Source organism: Rhea pennata, chromosome 16 (assembly GCF_028389875.1).
Source record: "Rhea pennata isolate bPtePen1 chromosome 16, bPtePen1.pri, whole genome shotgun sequence".
Classification (NCBI taxonomy): domain Eukaryota; kingdom Metazoa; phylum Chordata; class Aves; order Rheiformes; family Rheidae; genus Rhea; species Rhea pennata.
Genome location: NC_084678.1, coordinates 17,659,475 through 17,675,482, shown reverse-complemented (window position 1 = coordinate 17,675,482; position 16,008 = coordinate 17,659,475). Strand labels below are relative to the sequence as shown.

Below are 16,008 nucleotides of genomic sequence, written 5' to 3'. Positions count from 1 at the left end.
AGTTCGTTATCTGCGGGGGGGAGGTGTCCCCGGTGCAGCTCTCCGGTGGTCCCAGTACCCTGCTTGCAGTTAGGCATCGTCTGGGCATCCTGTATCCCCACCGTTCTCGCTTCCCTCCAGCGAGAGGCACCAGGGGCTCTTGCCTTTACAGTCTTACCGTAACTTAAGTCTTCTCAGAGATTATTTTGGAGGAAACACGCAGAGGATTTTGTAAAACATAAGCAAATGAACCCAGTGATTACTTACAAAAAAATAACAAAAGGGCATGTTTTGATAGATGCAATAAATCTTTATTACACATGGTATTTTAGGATCACTTTTACATTCCTAGACAAAAGAGATGATACAAATAAATACAAGCTGTAAAACCTATGGACAGAACTATTGACAGGTTCTTCGTCTACAGATCACCTAAGAGAGAATCAAGATCAGTGTACCTCTGAGGGGCTGTGAGTTCTCATAAAGACAGCTGTGCCCACGAGGAGACCCTCGGGCACTTCATTTCAAAAACAGGGAACTGAAGAAGGTAATAAGCGCCCAGACCATAGAGAGTTAAGCCCACCACTCCACAGTGCAGAGCAAACAGGATGAGTATTCTCATTCACCCCCATCTCAGCATCTAATTACGGCTGTTGCAGGTTATGTTCTTCCGATTTGTGTTTCAACACAGCAGAAACAGACCTACAACTGTCACACTGCTCCCTTTTAAACCCTGGTGCATGGTAAACAGATGAGAAGAGAGGACAGATCCATTTTAGAGATGTCTGAAAGTTGGCAAACACTCTATGTTCAGTGAAGGCAGACTTACTACATCAAAAGGAAAAAAAAAAAAAAACTCTTTTAACAGAAGCCTGATCTGTATAATGCATCGATGTAGTCCAAAATGCTAGGACAGACGTATGTGTTTTTGAAGATTCAAGCAGCATGCAAATATTTTTAAAAAGGCAATCAGACCTATATTAAGGATTTTAAGAAAGTGCTTTAATTCATATGTTTCATTTTTTCACGTGGTGCTTGCTCCCAGAGCCAAAGACCTACTTTTACTGCGTGTAACTTTTAAAAAAGTTAGATCCCATTATACAGACCAGAGCAAAGATGAGAAGGATATTTAACATTCCTGTGAAGAGACTATGATTGTGCACACTGTCCAAGGGCCTCTTCCAGGAGTCTGCTGGATTTCCTGTCTTTGGCTGTTAACCTGCAGGAAGCCCAGATGGTTCAGATAACATCCAGAGAGACGCAAGCTTGGCAGAATCATTTTTTAAAAACTTCAAGCCAGAACTCAGTATGTTTTGTAGGGCCATGACTATATGTTTTATCTTAATATCAGTGCCACTGAGTATCTATTCATGGGTAAGTCAAACAAAATGAGAATCTAAAAGCTTCTGTAACAATCTGAGATTGCCCATGAATACACTAACCACATCTCTATCCACAGCTCCGATATAAATACAGTGACTAAATATTCAATTTTATTCTTTTTCCATCCTAATGAATTTCTTTCACCTTGCTAATGAATTTCTACAAAATTAAAAGCAGAGTCTTTCTGACATATTAACCAGCTAGCTTATTAACACTACAACAAGAACAGTTTGGGTTTGCACTGTGATTTCCACTGTACCAATCCTGCCACAAGGGGAGTTTTCAGCTTTTGAGTTTAATAAAGAATTCCCTATGGAATAGCAGTGACTGAAGAAGTGCACACATGTGCAAACACAGTTGTGTCTGTGCATGCATATTCATATAGAAACATATGTGTACATAGATATGTACATATATGTGTATATGTATTATGTTGCTATTTCAGCTTGTAGAATCCCGTTGTTTCATTTCAATTTTTCTGAGTGCTTAAGCCGTACAATTATCTTTTAAACACTGAAGTACAGAAGATTATGTGCTAGAGGGAAAAAGCAGGGAAACGGAAAGAAGATGACACTATGTTATGCAACAAGAGCCAATTAAAAGACTCTTTGTACATAAACAGTGGTTTATAGAAAGAAAGATTAGGCCATGTTTCCATTTTCAGGTTGAAAGAAATTTGTCAGATGGCTACTCTTTCAACTACTGGCAAACCCCTCTCTCCTCCACCAAAACTAAGATATATATATATATATATTAATTTTGTGATCCAGAAAAGTACTCCATGAATCAAAGCAGCTGAGTCAGAATTTAACCTGGGCCCACCTGGGCAGCTGGCTCACCGAGGCATCATGCCCGCAAGATGCAGGTGAGCTCTGTGCTGAGTGTTCAGTTCCTTCTGCTCATGGGGGTCAGATACAATGGAGTTCTCCAGCCTGGACGAAGTCACTCAGCGGATACTTAACGAGCACACAAGGTAGAGTCCATACATCAGAGCATTTCTAAAACCAGGCAAGTCCTCATACACTCACACATGTCAGTCTGGAGGAAGTCATCAGTGAGGAAGAGGAAACAGGTAAAAACATTCATAGGATGACAGCCAACAGCAACCAGAAAAAGTAACATCCCAAGTCTCAATATACAATGAACTAAAAGTTACAACCGAGCTGTGAGACACTAGACAGAAACACCTTACTCTGTCTTCAACAGGGCAGTTCCACTTCCCTCTACTCTGCCACACAAGCCTGCAGCATTACAGCAGCCTGCTTTAGTCATAGGGCAGCTTTAGAAAGAGACCATCAAAAGCAGGAGTTCTTCCTCCCTTGTTTCAAAGTACAACCCCTGGAATTAATACCAGATTCCATCACTCAGACTCAGTTACATGGGGCTTTCACTCCCACCAGGCCCTGAGTGGTCTGGGAGGTGGAAAGGGAAAAGTTCTAATGTGGAACAGGAAAGACATAGAAGGTATCAAATACTGAACCTCCTTAGACATCAAGAGGAGGGACCATACTTACAAGAACAGTGCACTTAAAGATAGCTTCACATTATGGAGCTCTGCTCTCTACCCAGCCTAAAAGGGAGAGCTCAGCCCTATGAGCCTGCTAGGAAGAAAGCTCCAAGCCAATGCTACATTTCATACGAACAGCGGGAGATTTGAGAATACGGTCATCCATCACCCCACAGTTCAGAGAGTCAGTATGGATATTGGTTTAAAATGCCAGGGGTAAAAATGGAGGCGAGAGAGAGGAAGATTGCTATGGAGCTGGCACTGGTATGCAGATATATTTGTTGACAAGGTGGTTCCTACTGATAGGGGTAAGGTCTATATGAGGTCAGTTTGGAGGAGCTCTTAACATATGCCTGTAAACAAGTGAAGGATTTCAGTTTCTATTGCTTCTTTTCCAGAGAGCACAAAGATGCTTCCAAGACCCTTTTTTTCTACATTTCTAAAGGGAGGCACAGCTATCTAGCTGTGAGTACATGATGACAGCTGTCATCCTGACTGTTCAGACCAATTTATTAACCCCAAATGATGATGCCAGTCTTTTAAGCAGGAAGAGAAAAAAACTAAACACCTAGTCAAGTTTGGATATACCCTCCGTTTTTTAACCTCATTTGGTTCTCACTATGAAGTTCTGTAGTGGTGGTTCTGCTGAGATGACTTTCAACTCTATCTTCTTATTGCCCAACAGCAAAAACAAAAGCCCAGTGCAGCAAAAGGACTAGTGCAGAAGGAGGGACGGTGATGCTGTGAGGTGATCCCCATGCTTCCCACTGCTTCTAATACACTTTAACGTACCTCATGCATTTCTGATTTCCTAACTAAAATCTGTTTCCCACAGAGGCCAAATGCTGAATGGCAAACACGTATCTTCTTGTGTCTCAATGCACCTGGACTGGCACAAGTCAGTTAAACAGCAAAGAGGCCATCTCCAGGGGAAAGGGTTTGGAGTTTGGCTGGGAGTTCTCTGTGCAGGTTTTTACTTGTCTCTGCTCTCAGAAGGCAAAGGCTGTTCACACCCTGGAGAGAAATTGCTGGTTTTACTTTGGAACCAGCCCTCGTGACTGTGGATAAAGCTGAGAACTATGGGTGCCTGCTGAAGAGGATGCCCCTGATTTCCTTCCAGTTTTAGGCCTGAAGAAGTAAAAATGAAAAAATAAACAAAAAATCCCAACAATGTCACCTGTTACTCATCAAAATTAATCTCCCCAAAGCTGACAATTTTCTACTCGATTTATTCTCTAATCAGTCTCAGCTTTCTCTTCTGTCCTGTGTTCCCCTTTCTCTATCTCTGCTTCACAGCCAATTCAGCCTTAACTTTAGTTACAAGTGTAGACAGATAGCAACTGTATTTGTACCTCTACTGTTAGCTAGTCTGCTTACTAAAAATTGAACTCACCTGGATTTTGATTTTTTATTTGAAGTGCTCTCAAACGTTGAAGCGTCTACCTGTATCTCATCTTCATCCTGCAGAGCAGCTTCTAGAGCAGCCTGAACTTTGGGAGCAATGGCTGGACCCTCATAGTCTCTAGTTGTTCGGCTGGGCATGTCAAGCTCCAGTAATACAATGTTTTCTGCCTGAGAAAGTAGCAGCAGAATCAAAGTCTACATATTTTCATGCAAATTAATTCTTTCCCTCCATAGGCTTATTCTAAAGAACTTTACAAATAGATGCAGGACACTGTAAAAATTTACATCCCATAGAAAAACTAACAATCCTCAGAAATTCACAGCCCCCCCCCCCCCCCCCCCCGCCCCTGCAGTCAGAAGTATGAACACATGAAGGTTGTAACCACATCTGAGCTTACCCTGTACCGGGCTTCTGGACGAATCATCATGGATGTCCTGGCATGCTGGCTCAATGGCCTCTTGTATCCTACAGCGGATATTGGTCTTTTCATCATCTGCTGGTTACTGGAGAAACATGGATACTGACTGTATTACACACCAAAACAAAAGGCTCCTCTTTGGGTATATGAGCTCATATACTGTAAATCCCATATGGAAATATATCCCAAGTGGGCAGAAACTACCAAGGCTGCATTTCTAGCAACAGTCTTCCACATTATATTCTACAGTTAGAGACAATGAGGTAAGATAATTATCCCGTGCTACCTGTTGCCCACACAAAGGAGAGGATTTCTGCATATTTTTACTACGCAGATCATAGATGCATTCAGTTGCATTTAATTTTCTAAATCTGCTCTAGGGAATTCCCTTTGTAGAGGGTCAAGATCTATCCATAGCTCTTGCACAATCATTTCTGAGAGCTTCTTGTTTAAAATAGGAAAGAAATATGATATAAGCTTATGCTATTTTAATGGTTAATGCAGTATTATATCTAAATTATATATAATATTGGGGTCATCTGGAAAAAAAAGATTTTAATCTTCCAAGAATTTTCCTCACCCTACATTCATATTTTACTAGATCTACTAAGAAGAATAAAATCTTTATTTTATAATACAGTAAAAAGTTAAAAACTTTGCAGGGGGCCAGTTAAAACCCCAATTCAATCCCTCTGTTGGGGTAACTCTTGACATCCTGAGGGCTTGCTTTACATAACCTATAATCTCATCCTAAATAAAAACTTAGAAGTATGCTCACTCCAGACGAGTTATGGGATGCAGTTTCCACTGGTCCTCCTCTTCATCAAAGAATGATCTGTTCATGATCTTATTCTTTTCTTCCAGGGGAATAAAATTTTCAATAATCAGGTGCCTGTAGGCAAACACAAAAAACGGGAAATACACAAGAAAATGAATGAATGACCTTCCCCACTGCTCCTCTCACACAGACTTAATATTCATTTTATCATGTTTAAATCTTGTTCTAAAAGCATGTGGAATGCAGTCCCTCCTTTCACTCCTCATCCAAAGAAACCACCTCTGTCAGAGTTAATGGCATGCAGTGAAATGTTGGGACTTACTTTAGCTTTAGTTCCCTGGTAAGCTCATTCTGAGTCTGTTCCAGTTCCTGACGCTCCTTGATGTGCTCTTCTTGAAGATCATGGATCTCTGCCTTCACAGCCTGCAGCTTGGAAAATAACTGGAACAAACAAGAAGAGCCAAAGTCATAACTCCTCAGTGTTCCTCTCAGTTTCACATATACCTTGATTTTTCCTAACCCAATGCACGTGGATTTTTTTTTTTTTTTTTTTTTTACCTTTTTGAGTTTTTTGGTCTTTATGTCCACCTCTTGCTGTAGCGAACTATAGGTCTCCTTCAGTTCCAGTGTTTCCTCATCCCGACTTTCCATCTGTTGTTGGATTTCTCGCTCCCGACGTTTCTAAAAGACGTGATATACTATATTACAGACCACAATTACGCGCCTGACATACATGAAACCAACACTCAAGATGTTTTTACTTCCCTGGGATCCAGGGCTTTTGCTTTAGCTTCTAGTTCTTCCTATTTCTTGCCTTAGAAATACCAGAAGCATGTGCTCTTCTTGGTCTTTATTTTGCTGAAGGGCCTATTGGAATTGTCATCAGATAGTGTGAATAAGTTCTCAGACTTCAATTAAAGGAATTAAATGTTGTGTTTAGATTCTTTTTCTTTCTTCTATTTATCAATTCATACTAGTCATTTCGATTAAACAATCATCAACAAAAAAGTGTAACAGAAAAACTTTTATCCCACAGCAAACATCCCTCCCTTAAACTAACTGCTAAACTATCACTCTCTGGGATCTTGCAATTATTTCTTCACTTATAGGTATTTCCAGTCAAGATAGGACACAAATCTTTGGTGTGAAAATCTAGAAGAAAACTATCATGAACTTTCTTTACGTTGCTATTTCATATAGCAACAAAAAGGACACAAGACCTTCCCCTTTCTTTTGAAATTAATGATTGCCATTAAACCAATTTCATCATTAATTTTCAGCAAATTTGTTTAGTTTCTCCTAATATAATGCTTCATGAAAGTTCTGCAGCTAAAACAAATGTTCTTCCTCATACCTGTTCTGCAATTTCCTGACGTTTCTGTTCCAGGATTTTCTGCTGTTCATTTGTGTGATCCACAATATTTTTCCCTCCCACTAGAAGCTTGCTTTCCATTGCCTGAAGGAGGAAAAAAAAAGGTCCTAAGTTTCTCTTTCAGTGATCATCTGATCAATCCTTTCCACAGAATACATTTTTTCTCTCTTGTGTATACAACTTCTTTATGAGGGCAGTTCCCTTACTTAACATCCTGTTTAAGTCATCTGCTTCAAGAATTACTACTTCTTAGAATTCCTATAAAACTGTGGGGTTAATAAAACAGTTAACTTGCTTAGAATTCACATTGCTGCAATGTGTGGCAAATTTGAAGAACTAAAATGCATACTCTCATGTAAAAAGGAAAAAAAACCAAAAAAACAAACAACTTTTTAATGATTCATTTCAGAATGAAGCATTTTTGTGCTATGGCTTGTAAAAAGATTTACCATCACATTTTATTCTGCTGATTGCTTAAGATACTACAAGAACAGCACATAAAAAAAAATGAAGAAACTTGTGAATGTTGAAATATGGAATTAATGGTGCAAATTAAAATAATTTCAATTTCCGTTTAGAAATGGTTATTTTAAAATATCAAAAGAGGATTTCAAAACAGTGATAAGTTATCTTTCCAAATTGGGAAACCTGCCGTTCTCACCACAGCCCTAAATTCACTTCAAAAAGTGACAAGGAAGAATTCTACCTTGATTTTAGCACTCAGCATTTCTGTTGCTTCTTTCTCTCGCCTCAGGTCCTCCATTTTCTTCTCCTTCTCTTTCAGCAGTCTCATCTTTTCTTCTGCTACCAAGCTGTGATCCTCAACAATAGCTTTTTTTTCGATCTCTAACTTCTCTTGTTGTTCCCTCCAATAGTCATCTTTGTCATCCCCTTCATCCTCTCCCTCTTCAGTATCCTCCTCTTCTTCCCCACCATCTCTCCTTCTATCCCTCCTCTTCCTTTTGCCAATAGACCGTTTTTCCAATTGTGCTTTTAGTCGAGCAATTTCTTCCTGGAATTCTCGTAGCAGAGCATCCTTAGGATCCTCGTTCACTCTTGGCTTGTTTTTGATGTTTTTGGCACGATTGGCATACCTCAGTGTTGTAAGAGTTTCCTCTACATTGTAAGAAGCAGGGCCTATATTGGCCACCATCACAGTCTTGGCATTGCCACCTAAAGAGTCTTGAAGAAGCCTAGTTAGTTTTGAGTCCCGGTATGGAATGTGTGTGCTTTTGCCATCCACTAAGGCAGATATAACATTGCCCAAAGCTGACAGGGAGAGATTGATTTTAGTAGCTTCCTTTAACCTTTCCCCCTGCGCTCCAGTCTTTGCTTGGCGCTCGCTGCCTGCGAGATCTACCAAGTTAAGTTTTCCAACACGGATGTGATTCTCTCCATCAAGTCCTAACTCACTGCATTCAATAGTGATCACAAAAATGGCATGAGAACGAGAGCTGTGTTCATTCATATTGGTGGCACCAACTGAGCGATTTTGGTTTCCCACATTCATGACATGCTCTATCTCTTTGACACTCTTTGTAACAAAGGAAGACAAGTCCTTAACGTACACACCCGTGTCTGGTCTCTCTTTCAACTCCAGCCTCTTGGACTGATCCTTTGATAACAAGTCTCTGATTTCTTCTTGGTAAATTTCCAAATAAGAAGCTCTAACTAAGTACTGCTGATTTTGAGATCTAGAGATGTGGGTGAAAATATGCTCAAATGAGTTAGGGATGACCCCTCTTTTCTCAGGATCACCACGCACTCCCTCCATGGTATATGTTTTCCCTGTCCCAGTTTGCCCATATGCAAATATTGTCCCATTAAACCCTTGCAAAACAGAGTCCACAAGAGGTCTGAAGGTCTCATCATAGAGCTCAACCTGTTTGGAATTCCAGTCATACACAGCATCAAAAGTGAAAGTTTTAGGCAGCTCATGAGATGTTCCTCTTGGATTTTTCACTGAAACCTGCCCTAATTTGACATCCACGTTAACTACTTTTTCATACGAAGCTGTCTTCTCTTTGCTGTTCATTGGCCGGCATCGTACCACCACCCTAACAGACTCAGAGCTCTTTAACTTGGACATGACAGCAGGTCTATGGCTGGTATGATCTGACCAATGAATGATCCAATGCCAGAAACCTAAAGAAGAAACAAAGGAAGAACATATGAATGCAGTTTTCAGTAGACAACAATTTTACACAAAGGCAAAGATTCAGTTCATCTATTTGAACAGCATTTTGCATTCATTAAGCTTTGAGGGATTCTGAAGCATAAAAATAATATACAAGATTAAAACTTTAAAAAGTGCTGAACTGACAAAATACTATTTTATAAAAGCCTGGCTATCAATCAGTATCATTTATACAAGCTACACTGCAAAGAATCTTCATTGAATCACACCTTTACAGCTATGAGAGATCATTTTCTTGACCCTTAAAATAGAAATAATACTTTCAAAACTATTTAAAAATAATAATGCTTTACCATGGATACCCTTTGTGGTCTGGTATTAGCTTTTTGTTTTAAATCTCATACTGTGAAAATCCAGTGCAGAGTTGCTCTTTCCATATAGCTCAGGATGCAGTTCACAGGTTCTTGAAAGGAAATCAGCCAAGTACTTAGACCAAGTGCTTCACCTACTCACCAGAATTGAAGAGCGATTGTAAACCAGAAATATAGCACTTTCAGAGCTGCCTCTTCTTAAGTCTCCTGTCTATTGAGGAAACATTTTCATTTTTATGAGACATTTATATTACAGTAATTTTGCCAATCCCCTTCACATGTTATGTGATGTGTCATCAGGACCATCCGGCCACAAAGGTTTAAACCTCCTAACTAGGTTTTGTTAAAGAAAACAGTCCTCTGGAATGCAGCCCAGATGCTTTTCTCTCTTCTGTATTAAAACTTTTTAAGCCACTTTCTCAAAGCCTAGTTACAGCATAATAGATGTTTGGCTGGACTGCAGCCACTGCTAGAACACAAGATAAAATCATTACATAGTTTGTCCATTTCCAAGGCATCGTATCTCCTGCATATTCTGCATTTCTACAGTTGGAGGAAATAATGTTAATTTTACTGTCTGTCAAAGAATCAAGTGACAGAAGATAATTGCTACACAAAAATGTACACACAGTCTTGCAATCTACCTCACTGAAAGGGAAATCATTAAAGCAACCAAATGTAGCATACTCTTCTAACACTAACAAATATCATAAAACAAATGAGTAAGAGGAGTAAAGTACCCCAGTGAGATGGATGCTGCAATCAGTTGGCAACTAAGAGTAATATTTGCACCTAGTTTAGCTAAGCTCCGATGCCTGTTACCCTAGAATGCCTGTTTAGCCCATGTTTGTGCCATCACTCAGGACATTTTTTCAGTGCTGTAAAGTCAAATCTTTCATACCACAAAATTCAAAGTCACTTCTAATCCTGCTCACGAGGGGGACTGAAGGGAGAAGCATGTTCTAGCCAGTCTCAGAAGCCAGACCGCCTCTGATAGGAACAGTTCAAGGCCCTGTGCTGTCTGCGTCCCTTGAAGCTACAGAACTCATGATCTTTCTATCTCATTTCCAAAACTTCCTTGTCGATGTTACGGATTTGTATTAGCACAAATATCATTAGCATACTTAAAATCGAGGGCAGCATTTCCAGCTTGCATTCAGTAGAGGCCAGAAGGGAAAGCTATAAAGGTGGGATAACCTGCATTTTGTGTTGTCTATTCCTCAAGCACCCGAAGGCCATCAGGGTGCGATACGGACATCAGCCAGGATATGCCCTTCTCAATACACTTTAGAGGGAGAATTTCAACTCCTTTCATACCACTTCTTACAAAAATTTCATAAAGCACTCAGTGATTGGAGCCCACCCTATTCTTTCTCTAATGTGATTGCCCTTATGGATGGATTCTGCAAACTAACCCTAGGATCTTTCTCAGCTAGAACTCATGCATCTGTTTTCATGGGGAAATTGAAGACAATCATACTTGCTTTAGATACTTCAAGCAGAACTGCTTCAAACAGATCTATACTATTATTTTTCTTTTGCCGATATACTTTTTATCAGGATCTTCCATAAAAGCTGGCTCTACAATGAAGTATATTCCATGCTCCTGCTCTGGTGCACCACTTGATTCAATACCATCTGGTTTATAAGATTCAGCATTAGTCTAAACACATGTTGCACAAAATCCAGTTTATGGATTCATGCTGCTTATGACTCTGTGCTGCAGAGATGAAGAAACATGCTGATGCATTCCTCAGTCATTAGCACAGTGAGCTACCATTTAAATCAGAACAAGACAACTGTTTTATTACTCATTGAAAGCCTTACACTAAAGATCTAGAACTGCACAGTTGGTGAAACACAATGAGGACATTTCTAATAAGCTTTTTTAAAATGTATTTTTCAGGTAGGATTTTGAACACATGCACATACTGCAAGTAAATGTAAAACAAATACAATGTGGAAATCCCAGGCAGCATTGAAATACATTCAGTTTGGCCTCCTCATGACTTTCTTGCCACTCCTCTACCAGCTGGATTGCAGCAAAACCAATGCATTTTTACCTGTGTTTTTTTGATGCAATAATTGCTTGTTGTCTCAGGAGATCCTCTCAAATAACATGACAGAGAACTTCAGGAGCACAGCTAGAGGATTGGGAAAGAAAGCAGCACATTTCTACCCCAATATCCCTACTGTCGGTCCCCACTAAAAAGAACACCAGGGCAACGACTACACACACTTAATAAAGTGTTTGGAAACCTCAATATAACCTTCAGAATTTCCTCGTTGTCATGAGGGAAAACTACTTGCTCCCTTGTTATTCCCACAAAAGCACTTGCTAGTTAAAGAGGAAGATGAGGAGGGTGTTTTGAGGTGACCAAACTAGACGACCATCCATAAGTGCTTGACAACTTGCACAATGAATTCAATCTACTATAGGAATCTTGGATTGCTACTGAGTAATAGGAATACATTTCCCTCCTGATTGACAACTCCAGATAAACATGACCTTATTGTCTGAGCCACAAGGAATATGTATTTTAGAATATGAACAGAGAAAGAAAATATTTGAAACGGGGACAAGACTTGCAGAAGCATAAAAAGCAATTCTCCTTCTACTCATCATTACCAATACGTGCTTATTCCATATTTACCTGAGATAATCCTATTGTTCCAAATATACAAGAGCCATTTTTTTCAGATAAGTTTCTGTAACAAATGAGGCTTCACTTGCCTGCCCTATTCTGGTTAATGTTCACGTTGGCAAATACTCAAATTAGGCATGAGTTCTGAAAGGAGGAGCCTTGATTTATTATAGTAAGGTTAATATCCAAAATACTATTTGGATAAGTAGTACAGCTTTTTTTTTTTTTTTTTTTTTTTTTTTAAGAGATGCTGGGTAGAATTAAACAAATATAAGTAAACTTTTAGTAGTCTGCTTTTTTCCCCAACATTATTCACAGTTACCTGGAAGTTAAAAGCAAAATATCCAGTGTTGGCAGAGGTATAAATTTAACAAGAATTATGACGTATATTCCCCATTCCTTTGGGTATATCTCATTGATGTGAGCTTGATAATCTTTTGCCACAGTTCCCCATTTCACTTCCAAGTCTCTTTTCAAAGTCACAAAAAACTTATCTCACCCCTGATTGGGCTCTTTTCATAACAATATGCCATGAAACATTTCCACTTAATTTAGCTATTGCGACTAACAGTTTACTGAAAGCATAACAAACTATGTTTCTTCTCAGATTTATCCAAACATGTGATTTAAAAAGCAAGAAACAATTTAGTTTTAGCATTTATATTGGCCAAAAGTACTACTGTAAAGCTTGAACTGCACGGAGCAGTTGGAAAAGGACCACCTAGAATAGCCTGGAAATTAAGTCTACTTCAGGTCACAGTACCATTTGTTCTTACTCTGTGGGGAAGGATTTTGTTCTGTAAAATTATTAAGCCTAAAGCAATTTGGATCAGTTCCCTAAGCATCTTAATCTGTTAGATTTCAAGGTTGAGATGAACATGTTTTAAAATGTATTCCAGCTGACCAAGAGGGGAAGACAGGTAGAAATCAAAGCATTTATTTTTTTTTTCCTTTTCATACAACCTGAGATCACACCTGGGAAAATAAGCAATGCCACAATTTGACTCTAAATTAACGTAACCACTTATCGTCAGAAAGGTTTAGACGTTAGAGGAGGTCAGCTCAGCCGGCCCATGCCAGTGGAAGGCTCAGCTCCTAGGAGGTATCTATCCCTGCTTATTCAATCCCCCACACGCGGGCTGCAGTCCCGAAGCCTCTCCACCTCCTGGTTTGAGCTTAAAGATCTGATCAGGAAGAGTTTCTTGGTAGGCTGCCTAAATTTTTATCTCATGTTTTTCTGTCTAATCTCCAGGTATGACTTAAAAAATACTATTGCCTTCTTGCAGTTTAAATCCTTCAAATATTTGTGGACTTGTTGCATCTCGGCTTATTTGCTTTTGTCTTTTACCCTTTCTTCGTAAGCTCATCACTTCTTTGTTGTTGTTCTCTTCTAAACTCCCTCCAGTTTCTCTCCAGTGCATCGCCAAGGACCGAGCATGGTATTTCCAGTGCAATTGGCTGAGCTAGGCAGACATTTGCCATCTCTCTGCCCACAACACATCTTCTGCTACCCCGACACCGTAAGCCCTTATTTAATTTGTTGCCTGTGATCATCTTGGTTTGTTTCAGCACCGCTGCTTCTTGGATGTCGCCCTCCCGCAGAGCGATTACAGAGCTACGCAACGCCCAGCCCCACGTGCAGTCGAGGTTGTTGTTTCATTTCTGACGCCGTTCACCGGCGCTTCGCCCGTACAGCTGCGACAGCCCGCGCAGCAACCGTGCGAAGCGTCAGCTCTTCGGTCGGCATCGCGGCTGCCCTGCCCAGCCGAGGAGCGAGCGGCACCCAGGCGGGGCGCGGACGGGAGCGCGCGGGGCGACGGCCGTGGGCGAGGTGGCCGTCGGGGCCGGGAAGGGCGCCGCGTGCCCAGACTCGAGCGGGGCACGGGCCCCTCACGGGCTGCGGGGACGGCACCACCCTTCGCACGGCCACACGCGGCTTCGCCGCCACGGGCTGCACGCGAGCACGAAACCAACAGGGATATGCATAATGCATGCACACGCACCCCCGTGGGTCAGCACACGCGTGTGCAAATGGGGATGCATGTGCCCCTTGGGCTGGCACATCCCTGTAAACACGGGGACACAGGTGCCCCCAGCACACACGTGTGCACACAGGGATAAACTGACCCTCTGGCACACGCATGTGCACACAGGGATGCATGCACCCCCGACACACACGTGTGCACACAGGGATGAACTGACCCACTGGCACACGCGTGTGCACACAGGGATGCACGCACCCCCGACACACACGTGTGCACACAGGGATGAACTGACCCACTGGCACACGCATGTGCACACAGGGATGCATGCACCCCCGACACACATGTGTGCACACAGGGATGAACTGATCCTCTGGCACAGGCGTGTGCGCACAGGGATGCACACACCCCTGACACACACGTGTGCACACAGGGATGAACTGACCCCCTGGCACACGCGTGTGCACACAGGGATGAACTGATCCTCTGGCACAGGCGTGTGCGCACAGGGATGCACGCACCCCCAACACACACGTGTGCACACAGGGATGAACTGACCCCCTGGCACACGCGTGTGCACACAGGGATGCACGCACCCCCGACACACACGTGTGCACACAGGGATGAACTGACCCACTGGCACACGCGTGTGCACACAGGGATGCACGCACCCCCGACACACACGTGTGCACACAGGGATGAACTGACCCACTGGCACACGCGTGTGCACACAGGGATGCACGCACCCCCGACACACACGTGTGCACACAGGGATGAACTGACCCCCTGGCACACGCGTGTGCACACAGGGATGCATGCACCCCCGACACACACGTGTGCACACAGGGATGAACTGATCCTCTGGCACAGGCGTGTGCGCACAGGGATGCACGCACCCCCGACACACACGTGTGCACACAGGGATGAACTGACCCCCTGGCACACGCGTGTGCACACAGGGATGCATGCACCCCCGACACACACGTGTGCACACAGGGATGAACTGATCCTCTGGCACAGGCGTGTGCGCACAGGGATGCACACAGCCCCGGCACACGCGTGTGCGCGCGCGGCGCCCCGCGCCCTCGCCGGCGGGCACGCGCACGTGCCCCGCTGCACAGGCCCGTGCAACGGGGCCGCCTCGGTGCGCCGCTGCACACGCGCGTGCAAGGGCCCGCCCGCCGCCAGGCCGCGCCGCCGCCCCGGCCCGGCCCCGGCCCCGGCGCGCAGCGCGGCCCGCGGCGCTGGGGGCCGGGACTCACCTGCGCCGTCACCATGGAGCCCCCGCCCGGCCGCCTCGCTCCCGCCGCACCGGATACGGCGGGGCGGGCCCGGCCCGCCGCCCCCCGCGCACTTCCTTGGCAACGCGCGCGCCCGCCCCCAAGCCATCACTTCCTTAGCGACCGCCGCCCTGGCAACGGGCACACTTCCCTAGCGACCGGGCGGGGCGGGGCGCCGCCGCTTCCCTAGCAACGGCCCCCCCGGGGCCCGGCCGGAGCGGAGCGGGCCGGGCCGGGCCGGGCCGGGCGTCAAACCGGGCCCGGAGGGGAAGGAGGGCGGCCGGGCCGGGCCGGGCCGGGCCCGAGCGCTGCGGCTCCGCGCGGGGGGCGGCGGCGGCGGCCCGGGCCTCGGGGAGGGGAACAAAGGAGCCGGCAGCGGCCCCGGCCCGGCCGCAGCCCCGGCCCGGCCGCCTCCCTCCCGGCCCCGGGGCGCGGGCAGCCGCAGGGCCCCCAGGGCGGGCGAGGCGGCACAGCCGCCCACCGCTGCCCTCTCGAGACGCGCCCGGGCCGCGCAGGCCGAGCCAGGCAAGGCTGGGTGGTGGGCGAGAGGAAGAAAGAGGATTTTCAGTCCAATACTACTAAACGCAGTCAATTTTTTACTGTTAAAAAAGTACAAAATTTTCTTTATGTTCTCTCCTAATACACAGTATTCCCAATAACATTTGGAAAGTCTCATTTGGTTTTGTGACAGCATTGCTCAAGACCATTACACTGATGAACATTGTTGAGACTTTGGTTACCTCCATCTTGC

General features: G+C 44.0%; 1 protein-coding gene across 3 annotated transcripts; it reads right to left on the bottom strand.

The window, feature by feature from the left end:
- Positions 1-268: 268 nt before the first annotated feature.
- Positions 269-15,307, bottom strand: KIF3B (kinesin family member 3B). 3 transcript variants are annotated; one of them, XR_009960079.1, is made up of 10 exons: positions 15,240-15,307; positions 7,549-8,987; positions 6,825-6,926; positions 6,029-6,151; positions 5,793-5,911; positions 5,471-5,584; positions 4,672-4,777; positions 4,263-4,441; positions 2,185-3,997; positions 269-807 (listed from the first exon to the last, which is right to left on the bottom strand). XR_009960079.1 is itself a non-coding variant. In XM_062589347.1 (9 exons), the coding sequence occupies exons 2-9, from the start codon at positions 8,929-8,931 to the stop codon at positions 3,904-3,906; spliced, it is 2,220 nt and encodes a 739-aa protein (XP_062445331.1). In that variant the 5' UTR covers positions 8,932-8,987; positions 15,240-15,307; the 3' UTR covers positions 269-3,903. The 3 variants fall into 3 exon arrangements, 2 of the variants coding, with proteins under 2 accessions (XP_062445331.1, XP_062445333.1); XM_062589347.1 differs by having other exon boundaries at positions 269-3,997; XM_062589349.1 differs by having other exon boundaries at positions 269-2,400.
- Between the last annotated feature and the right edge of the window lie 701 nt (positions 15,308-16,008).

What these genes read in the sequence shown, in the direction of transcription:
- KIF3B (XM_062589347.1), bottom strand. Translation starts at nt 8,931, where the DNA reads ATGTCCAAGTTAAAGAGCTCTGAGTCTGTTAGGGTGGTGGTACGATGC. An exon ending in TGCTGAGTGCTAAAATCAAG is followed by an intron (nt 6,927 to 7,548) that starts GTAGAATTCTTC and finishes TTCCTCCTTCAG; the next exon opens with GCAATGGAAAGCAAGCTTCT. An exon ending in AGACCAAAAAACTCAAAAAG is followed by an intron (nt 5,912 to 6,028) that starts GTAAAAAAAAAA and finishes TGTTTGTTCCAG; the next exon opens with TTATTTTCCAAGCTGCAGGC.